A 10,247-nucleotide genomic window follows, 5' to 3' on the forward strand; every position below is an offset into this window, starting at 1 on the left:
CTCTAGCCATTAGGCCACTCTGCTTCTCCGTTACCACATTGATCCAAGAACTTACCATATTTTGGCTTGACTACTGTTAGCCTTCTCAATGAACCTCCCTGACTCCCCTCACTCCCCATTCTAGTCCACACTTCACTCTGCTGCCTAGATCATTTTTCTAAAAAAAAATTTCCCCATTCAAGAACCTCTAGTGGTTACCCATCCACTTTCACTATCAAAGAGAAACTCCTTACCATCGACTTGAATGTACTGTTACCTTACCTCGCTGATTTCCTATTACAACCAAGCATGTTCACTTCTTTCATGTAACACCAACCTTGATCTCATTTCTCTCACCACCAACCCCTTTCCCACTTCCTCTCTGGCTTGGAACTCCTTCCCCTTTCATTTCCTAGAGACCACTGCTCTCCCCACCTTTGCAGGCTTATTAAATTCACATCTCCAAGATGCTTTCCGTGACTAAACCCTCATTTTCCCTACTCCCTCTCCCGTCGACATCACCCTTACACTTGGATCTGTATCAGTCAATCAGTTGTATTTATTGAGTGTTTACTTTGCACAGAACACTGTGTTAAGTGCTTTGGAGAGTACACCATAACAGAGTTAGAAGACATATTCCCCGCCGACAAGGAGCTTACAGTCTAGAAGGGCAGGCAGACATTAATATGAATAAATACATTCTGAAAATGTACATAAATACTGTGGGGCTGAGGGAGGGGTGAAAAAAACATAGAAAAATCCATATACAAGGGCAACAGAAGGGAATGGGAGAAGAGAAATTGGGGGCTTAGTCAGGGAAGGACTCTTGGAAGAGATATGCTTTTAATAAGGCTTTGAAGCGGGGAAGGGTGACCGCCTGTCCGTTAAAAAGAGGGAGGGCATTCCAAGACAGAAGCAGAATATGGGCAAGGGTTTGGCAAGATGTAGGTTCTGAGAGTAGGTCGGCATTAGAGGAGTGAAGTGTACAGGTTGTGTTGTAGTAGGAAATCAGGGACATAAGGTTGGGTTGAGGCAAGGAGACTGAAGGCTTTAAAGCCTAGGATAAAGAGTTTCTGTTTGGTGTGGAGGTGGATAGACAACCATTAGAGATTCTTGAGTGAGGAAACGTGGACCGAATGGTTTTGTAGAAAAATGATCCAGGTGCAGAGTGAAGTATACACTGAAGTGGGGAGTGACAGGAGGCAGGGAGGTCAGCAAGAAACTGACAGAGTAATCAAGGCAGAATAGAAAAGTGCCTGGATTAATGTAATAACAGTATAGATGGAGTGGAAAGGGTGGATTTTAGCAATGTTGGGAAAGTTGAACCAGGAGGAGTGGGCTACAGATTGAATATGTGGGTTGAATGAGAGAGATGAGTCGAGGATAACACCAAGATGGAAAGGATGGTGTTGCTGTCTACACTGATGGAAAAGCCGGGGGGGAGAGGTGGGGAGAGGGTATGGGTGGGAAGACAAGGAGTTCTGTTTTGGACATAAGTTTAAGGTGTTGATGGGACAACCAAGTAGAGGTGTCCTGAAGGCAAGAGGAAAGATGAGACTGCAGAGAAGGAGAGAGATCAAGGAGATGTTAGAATTGGGAATCATCCACATAGAGATGGTAGTTGCAACCATGGGAGAAAATGAGTTCTTCAAAGGAGTGGGTGTAGATGGAGAATAATAATAATAATAATGGTGTTTGTTGAGTGCTTACTATGTGCCAAGCACTGTTCTAACGCTGGGGTAGATACAAGGTCATCAGGTTGTCCCACTTGGGGCTCACAGACGTTATCGTCATTTTACAGATGAGGTAACTGAAGCAAAGGGAAGTTAAGTGACTTGCCCTCCTCCCCTCCCTATTGCCCCTACTCCCTCCCTCTGCTCTACCCTCTTCCCCTCTGCACATCGGGAACCCATCTAAAGTAATACAATACCGAAAACTTGCATTCCATTATGTGCTTCAAAAGCACCTTCACCACTCTGGTAGCCTGTGAAATAAACAATTTTCTCGCAGTAACAATTGAACATTTTCCAGGTGGATGGTGTGAAACCAGGCCATCTCCTCTTCACCATGACATTTCAATCAACTTTACTCCTGAGTGCGAGGGGTCACTGGTGCGGGCTGGGCATGGGGAGGGCAAACCTCAGCTTCAGCACCCACAATTCACACACCCACGACCATCTGTCCGTCTACCCGGGGGATTCAGGCGTCGGGGTTTCACACGCTCCAATCCCGGGACGGAACCAGCCCTAATTCGGCACCACTCAGGATTTAGCAAAAACAGCCTGAAATTTTGGAGATTGATCCGTCTCACCAATTATGTCTGAATCATAGAGATGTGTCTGAATATGTCTGAATCTGTAGAGAAGCAGCGAGGCTCAGTGGAAAGAGCCCGGGCTTGGGAGTCAGGGGTCATGGGTTTGAATCCCGGCTCTGCCACTTGTCAGCTGTGTGACTGTGGGCAAGTCACTTAACTTCTCTGTGCCTCAGTTACCTCATCTGTAAAATGGGGATTAACTGTGAGCCTCACGTGGAACAACCTGATGACCCTGTATATACCCCAGCGCTTAGAACAGTGCTCTGCACATAGTAAGCACTTAACAAATACCAAGATTATTATTATGTCTGCAAAACTTTGGGAGCCGGGAATTCCTGTGCTCCAGGCTCGCAGGCCAAAGTAGCGGACCTGTCCTCCGGAATGACTCGAATCCAACGTTTTCAAAGCAGGGGAGGGGAAAGCAGGGGCTGGGGGCGTATTCCGGGGCCTTGTTCCACAGGAGATAGGGGATGGGGATGGGGGAGAGGGGCGGAGGGGATGGGGGAGAGGGGCGGAGGGGAAAGAAGTAAGAGATAGTCTTTTCTCTCCTAATTTCACTAAATAAAGTAGCTGTGCTCCTAGGCTCCCCCCACCCACCGGATGCCCCTCACCGCCCCCGACCTTTCTTCCAGCCTGTCCCCGCCAAGTTCCCTGGGAGCAAATTGGGGAGGACCGAGAAGAGGCAGAGAAGTAGCATGTCCTAGTGACAACAGCAAGGGTTTAGCTTCTAATCCCGTCTCCTCCACTTGTCTGCTGTGGGACCTTGGGCAAGTCACTTCATTTCTCTGGGCCTCAGTTACTTCATCTGAAGAATGGGGATTAATAATAATAATGATAATAATGATGGTATTTGTTAAGCACTTACCATGTGCCAAGCACTAAGGCTGTGAGCCCCACGGGGGGCAACCTGAATACCCTATATCTAGCCCAGCGCTCAGAACAGTGCTTGACACATAGTAAGCGCTTAAATAAAAACAATAATAATGGTATTTGTTAAGTGCTTACTATGTGCCAAGCACCATTCTAAGCGCTGGGATAAATACAAGGTTATCAGCTTGTCCCATGTGGAGTTCACAGTCTTAATCCCCATTTTACAGATGAGGGAACTGAGGCACAAAGAAGTGAAGTGACTTCCCCAAAGTCACACACCCGACAAGTGGTGGAACCGGGATTAGAACCCATGACCTCTGACTCCCAAGCCCGGTCTCTTTCCACCATTATTATTATTATTCCCACACAGGCGGCTAGAAGAAGCCGGTCCCTGGGGGCGGGGGCAGAGCTACCCGAGGACACTTTTCCCACAGGGTCCGGCGGGATCCGAGGGGACGAGGGATTTGACTCCTGGCTGGTCCGGCCCCGCACTCAGAGCAGGGGCGGGGCCCCCTCACGAACCCCCGCACACGGCCAAAACGCAGCGTTTCCGAGAAGAGGTAGCGCAGCCCCTCGGCGACGGCCCGGGGCCACGTGCCAGCCAGGGATGGCCAAGAAAGGCATCTGGGGCCGGGCGAGGAACGCATTTTTCCCCCTGGCCCTCCGGACCCACGCCCACTCTCTCACTGCCCGCACACATGGCATGCGGGGGCAGGCGTCGATTCGCTGCTCGGGAGAGGCAGGGCCCTGAAAGGTTGGCTGGTAAGAGCCTACAAGGCCTCTCCCTCCACCACGGCCTCAATGAGTCAACCCCCCACACGTGGGCACCCAGAGGCCAACCCGAATCTGCCCCCCAATCAATCCATCAATCAACCGCATTTCTGAGAGGCCACCTGGAATCGGCCCTTCAGTTAACAATAATAATAATTGTGGTATTTGTTAAGCGCTTACTACGTGCCAAGCACTGTTCTAAGCGCGGGGGTAGATTCAAGGTCATCAGGTTGTCCCACGTGGGGCTCACAGTCTTAATCCCCATTTTACAGATGAGGTCACTGAGGCTCAGAGAAGCCAAGTGACTTGCCCAGAGTCACACGGCTGACAAGTGGCGGAGTCGGAATTAGAACCCACAGCCTGCTTTACCGTCTCGGCATCTGGGGAGCGTCCTAGTGTTGGTGGGGAGGAGGGGTCCATTAGTGGAGAAGCAGCGTGGCTCAGTGGAAAGAGCATGGGCTTTGGAGTCAGGGCTCATGAGTTCGAATCCCAGCTCTGCCACTTGTCGGCTGTGTGACTGTGGGCAAGTCACTTAACTTCTCTGTGCCTCAGTTCCCTCATCTGTAAAATGGGGATGAAGACTGTGAGCCCCACGTGGGACAACCTGATTCCCCTATGTCTACCCCAGCGCTTAGAACAGTGCTCGGCATATAGTAAGCGCTTAACAAATACCAACGTTATTATTATTATTAGTGTCCGGTCCCGGGCCACAGCCCCGCTTCTTCTGGTGGCCGGTCCCTGGCCGGAGGTGCGAGGGACCGGCCTTTTGCGTGGGGCAGGGTAGGGGGGGTCCCCTTGCCCGGCGGAGGTTCCCCCCAGCCGGGTTTCGTTAACCGGACACCTGGGTCTTGGACCGGGGACTGACTGCGCCCTCGGGACTTTGGTTTTGAATTTTGCCCAAACTCCGCCGCCACCGACCGCGGTGCAAAGCTCGGTCGCGCCCGGCGGCAGGCAGGAAAGCCGCGTGGTTTAGCGGCAAGAGCCCGGGCTTGGGAGTCAGAGGACCTGGGTTCTAATGCCCGCTCCGCCACTTGTCTGCTGCGGGACCTTGGGCGAGTCCCGCCACTTGTCAGCTGCGTGACTTTGGGCAAGTCACTTCACTTCTCTGTGCCTCAGTTACCTCTCCTGTAAAATGGGGATCAAGACTGTGAGCCCCATGTGGGACAACCTGATCACCTTGTAACCCCCCCTCCCCCAGCTCTCAGAACAGTGCTTTGCACATAGTAAGCGCTTAACAAATGCCGTCATTATCATTATTCAGTTCTCCGTGCTTCAGTTAACCTCAACTGTAAAATGGGGGTGAAGACCGTGAGCCCCACGTGGGGCAACCTGATGACCTCGTATCTACCCCAGCGCTTAGAACAGTGCTTGGCACATCGTAAGCGCTTAACAGAGACCACGATTGTTATTGTCATTATTATCCCACGAAGCCGGCTCGCCCCTTTCCCCCTGCCCAGGCTACCGGTCCCGGGAAGACGGCCTGCCGCGGGGAGTGCGAAAGTTTCGCAACGCCGAGGCCGATCAGGGGGCTCCCACACCCGTCCAAGCCGGGTCCAGGCCGGTCCGGGCCGGCCCTCCGGTCAACGGGGCCGGCCCTCCGGTCAACGGGGCCGGCCCTCCGGTCAACGGGGCCGCCCCTCCGGTCAACGCCGACCCCCTCCCCAATCGTCCCCGGCCCGCCCCTCCCCGGCCCCCAGGCCGCGGGGCCTCCCCAGGGCGCCCCGCAGGACAGGTAGGTAGGTGGGTAGGAAGGTAGGTCGGTACCTCTTCCTCCTGGAGACTGGCCTCGCTCGGACTGTCCTCCTTGTCGCTTTTACTGCTGCTGTTCATGGTCCTCGAGCTTCCCCCGGGCACGGGGCTGCGGCCAGGGGCGGGGCGGGGCGGGGCGGGGGGCGCTCCCGCCGCGGGGCTTGGGGGTCCCTGCTCTCCGGCCTTTGGGCTCCCTGCTCTCCGGGGCTCCCCCGACGCCTGGGCGTCGTCTGCGGCCCGGCTGAGCTGAGTTTGGACGCGGGGCTGGGGGCTGGGAGCTGGACTGGGGGCTGGAGCTGGGGGCTGGAGCTGGGAACTGGAGCTGGGCTGGGGACTGGGGCTGGAGCTGGGGGCTGGAGCTGGGAACTGGAGCTGGGCTGGGGACTGGAGTTGGGCTGGAGCTGGGGCTGGAGCTGGGGTTGGGGGGCTGGGGGCTGGGCTGGGCTGGGCTGGGGCTGGGCTGGAGCTGGAGCTGGGCGGACTCAGGAAGAGCTGGCGGGGGGACGGGACACTAGGCAGGGCAGCGTGGGCCGGGAATGGGAGTCCAGGGAGAGGAAACGGGGAGGGAGGGAGGGAGGAAGGAAGGAGGAGGACGGAAAGCGGGGGGAGGGGGGAAGGGGTCCCAAAGATACAGGACAACTGCCCCTGCTTCTGGCTAGCACCAGCCCTAAGGGCTGGGAGGTGACAGTGGATGTCGGGCCAGTCGCTTCTGCCCAGCTTGGTGCGTGGGGGCTGCCCGGGGAATGAGGGGCAGAAAGGAAAAGGAGTTGGAAAGGAGCTGCCGCTGCTGCTGCTGCTGCTGCTGCTGCTGCTGCTGCTGCTGCTGCTGCTGCTGCTGCTGCTGCTGCTGCTGCTGCTGCTGCTGCTGCCGCCGCCGCCGCCGCTGGGACAGGGAGAGCCCGCCCTCTGCTCGGTGCCCTCTGCTCGGTGCCCTATGCCCTGCGCTCCGTGCCCTGCCTGCCGCGCTCTGCCCTGGCCGGCTCGGAGGCACTGGAGGGAAGCAGATCCCTCCCGCCCCTCTGCCCTCCCGGCCCTCCCCTTCTCCGCCCTCAGTCCCCTCGATGGGAGCTGCCGGGCTCCAGCCCCGAGGAGAAGGGAGGGAGGAACCAGGCGGCCCTCCGGGGGCTGGGGGGAGGGCGGAGGGGAGGAGGTGGGTAGGAAGAGAGGGGAGGGAAGCCTTATCTGTGGCCCTGGCCGAGTCGTTGGGAGGAAGGCGCAGGGCGCAAGGCCCAGGGCCCAGGACTGGCTGGGGAGGTCGCTGGAGGACGGTGGGTGGACGGATAGCAACACGCCGCCCCTCACCTCCAGTCTCGGGAAAGCCTGCGGACTCCTTCCTCCCCGAGAGGCTTGGAGCCCCTCCAGACCCCCGCGGGGAGACTCCCGGTGGGAGAACCCCGGTGCCAGACCCTGGAGACCCTCGGAGCGGCTGCAGAGAGGCTGCCTGACTGCGGAGGGCGAGGCGGGGGGGACGGGGAGGCTGGAGAGGGGAGGCTGGTTGGGGAGGGAGGGAGAAGTTGGAGGGGAGAGGCAGATGGGGGAAGGAGGCTGGCCAGGGACGGGGAGGTTGGAGAGGAGAGGCAATGGCAGGGAGGAGGCTGGCTAGGGAGGGAGGGGAAAGCCGTGGGGAAAGGAGGGAGGTTGGCTGAGGAGGGTGGGGAGGAAGGAAGAGAGTCTGGCCCCGTGTGGAGAGGGGGAAGCTGTCTGGGAAGGGGCGAAGTGGGCTCTCCTCCATCTTAGAGCCACTGAGATGGTAGAGCTGGGAAGAAGGTCCTGGACCGTGCACCGTTGGCATGCGAATGGGCCCCTTTCTTACCTGATTAAAAGCCCCACAGAGCACCCTCCCCACACACCAGGCCTTCTTTTAAAAATGGAGCTAGGCACAATCCCTGCCTTCAGAATTCATACACACATTCTAACACACCACACACACACACACACACACTTCCAGAACTCCATTAAGTCTCCATTTGGTCCATTTTGTACCAGTGAGAGTCCACTTGCTGTCCACAAAACCTCTACTCCTCCCAGAAGCCAAAACCGACCAGCCAATGACAGCCGAGCTGAGGAGGGAGACAGTTCACTTGGGATGTTGGAGGGGCAGGGTCTCTCTAATCAATTAATCTGTGCACTTGGTCTGTGCAGAGCCCTGTAATAAACTCTTGGGAGAGTACAATAATCTTAGTAGACACAGTCCCTATCCTCAACGAGCTTATAGGCTGCGGGGGAGACAAGTACTGAAATAGAATGCTGTTAGAAGGAGGCAACTGCATATTCAGTTATGGAAGAAAGTGCTTCTGACTCTCCCAGCCTTATTCTGGGAGGGAGGGAGCAAGGGAAGGGAGGCCAGGCTGGTGGCTGACCCACACACAGTTGCCTAGGACTCCCTCACCCAGGGTATGGGGGAAGTGAGATAGAGGGACTTTGGGAGCTGGGGAAGGAAAGGAATAATAATTACTTATTATTATTGTGGTCTAGACTGTAAGCTTGTTGTGGGCAGGGAATGTTATATTGTATATTGTTATAAGGCAGTCTCCCAAGTGTTTAGTACAGTTCTCTGCACACATTAATGGTTCAATAAATGTGATTGATTGATTGATTTAAGTGTTTACTATGTGCCAAGAACTATATGAAATGCTAGGGATGAAACAAGATAATCAAGTTAAATACAGTGCCCGTCCCATAAAGGGCTCACAGTTTCCAGTGGAGAGCAAGTATTGATTCCCCATTTTACAGATGAAGAAACTGAGGCCCAAGGAAGTTAAGAGACTTGCCTGAGGTCACGCAACAGGCAAGTGGTAGAGCCTGGATTAGAACCTAGGTCCTCTGAATCCCAGGCCTATGCTCTTCCCACTAGGCCACAGGAAACATTTTGCAGGAGAGCTGCAGTGGAAATGCTCTTTTTCTTTACTGTCATCTGCTCATCTGTGCCAAGAAACAGTTTCTTGCTTCACTGCCATTGACTGAGTGGGGAAAATGGCAGGGCTCCTTTGGAAGGACATCCCGCCTCCATTCCCCTGCCTCCACTCCCCTATCCTTACCCTCTCTTCCAGGCTTCCAGGGAAGCAGAAACCACAGCACTTTCCACGATGCCTTTATGGCATCTCTATTTGACCCTCCCACCAATCAACCAATCAGTCAGTCAGTGATATTTATTGAGCACTTACAGTGTGAAGAATGCTCTATTAAGCGCTTGGGAGAGTATACTTCAACTGAGTTTTCGGTGGCACCACAGCGGCTGCGTCCCTGTCAGGCCTGGTGTTCAGGAAGTGAGCCCTGGCCAACATGATGCCCGGCACCCACCGTCCTATCCTCTTGGTGCTGCCAACATGTTCAGTCCAGGCTGGCCTGCTCTGTCAGAAGGATGAGTACTGACACCCCAGCAGTGCAAGTCTGTCCACGCAGAGGAAGCGTGCACTCTGGACAACTGCCCATGCGTCCGGTCCAGGCCAGGCTGTGCTGTCAGAAGGATGAGTCCCAATTTCCCGGCAGCACCAGTCAGTCCGGGCGGAGGATACATGTGCTCCCGACAGCTGTTCGCTCGCCGGCCGGCCGCTGCCACCACCTCTCTCTCAGCAGGGTGTTTGGGGCCAGCAGGTGGGGGGACGTGATGCCTCCTTGCTCCGGGTCCTTCCCCAGGACCAACTGGAACCAGGGGTCCCACACCCCTAGCTTTGGGGCTGAAGTGGGCAGAGTGGGCTTTTAACCCTTTCTCCCCAGCTCCTTCACTATCAACCAGCAGCACTCCCAATACGGCCCCTTGGGGTTCGGGTCCTGAGACTGTGGTCTGCACACAGTAAGCACTCAATCAATAAGATTGAATGCATGAATGAGTGAGAGGGAGAACAGTCATTGCCCAGAAAGACAGACACCAAGGACGGGCATGATGGGAGTCCAGGTCCCAGCGGGCTGATTCCCCAGTCACAAGAAATTCTGGGAATAATTGGGGCACCTGTTAAGCAGTTACGATGAGCTTAGCACTATACTAAGTGCTGGGGTAGATACAAGATAATCAGGTCCCCCATAGGGCTCATAGCCTAAATAGAAAGAACAGGTATTGACTCCCCATTTTGCAGATGAGGGAATTGAGGCACAGAAAAGTTAAATAACTTGCCCAAGGTCACAGAGCAGGCCTATGGTGAAGCTGGAATTAGAATCCAGGTCCTCTGACTCCCAAGTCTGGGTTCTATCCACTAGACCACACTACTTCCCAGCAGGGATCTGGTCTTCTGAGTTTGGTGACACTTGGCTGTCCCTGAAACTACCATCCCCAGTGTCTATGCCCTGCTCTGGGGCTCCTGGTTTTTTCTGCTCCAACCTGCCCACTTGTGCAAAGGGCAACTCTTGTGTTTGTGTGTGTGTGTGTGTGTGTTGGTATGTACATGCGTATGATTGTATTCCTAGATGTTCATGTGTTCTTTGTTTTGCTTTTTGTTTCTTGTTGTAGCTTTCCCCCTGATTTTTGCAATAAATGGAAAAGATCCTTTCTGCCCACAAACACGGTCACTTCTGCCCCCACAACCCTTGCAAGCCACTCTGAGTAGCCTTGGCTCAGTCTTGACTTGCC

The 10,247-nt window shown here is 55.0% G+C and overlaps 1 protein-coding gene across 3 annotated transcripts in view; it reads right to left on the reverse strand.

Moving 5' to 3' along the window:
* The window catches only part of RBPMS (RNA binding protein, mRNA processing factor), a 94,710-nt gene extending 88,694 nt beyond the window's left edge, over positions 1 to 6,016 (reverse strand). For all 3 annotated transcript variants that reach the window (XM_029073580.2, XM_029073579.2, XM_029073578.2), the window contains exon 1: positions 5,699 to 6,016. In XM_029073580.2, the coding sequence (XP_028929413.1) occupies positions 5,699 to 5,764 (66 nt within the window). In that variant the 5' untranslated portion in view covers positions 5,765 to 6,016. The remainder of the gene's footprint in view (positions 1 to 5,698) is intronic.
* Positions 6,017 to 10,247: the final 4,231 nt, after the last annotated feature.

This window comes from Ornithorhynchus anatinus, chromosome 10 (genome assembly GCF_004115215.2).
Source record: "Ornithorhynchus anatinus isolate Pmale09 chromosome 10, mOrnAna1.pri.v4, whole genome shotgun sequence".
NCBI lineage: Eukaryota > Metazoa > Chordata > Mammalia > Monotremata > Ornithorhynchidae > Ornithorhynchus > Ornithorhynchus anatinus.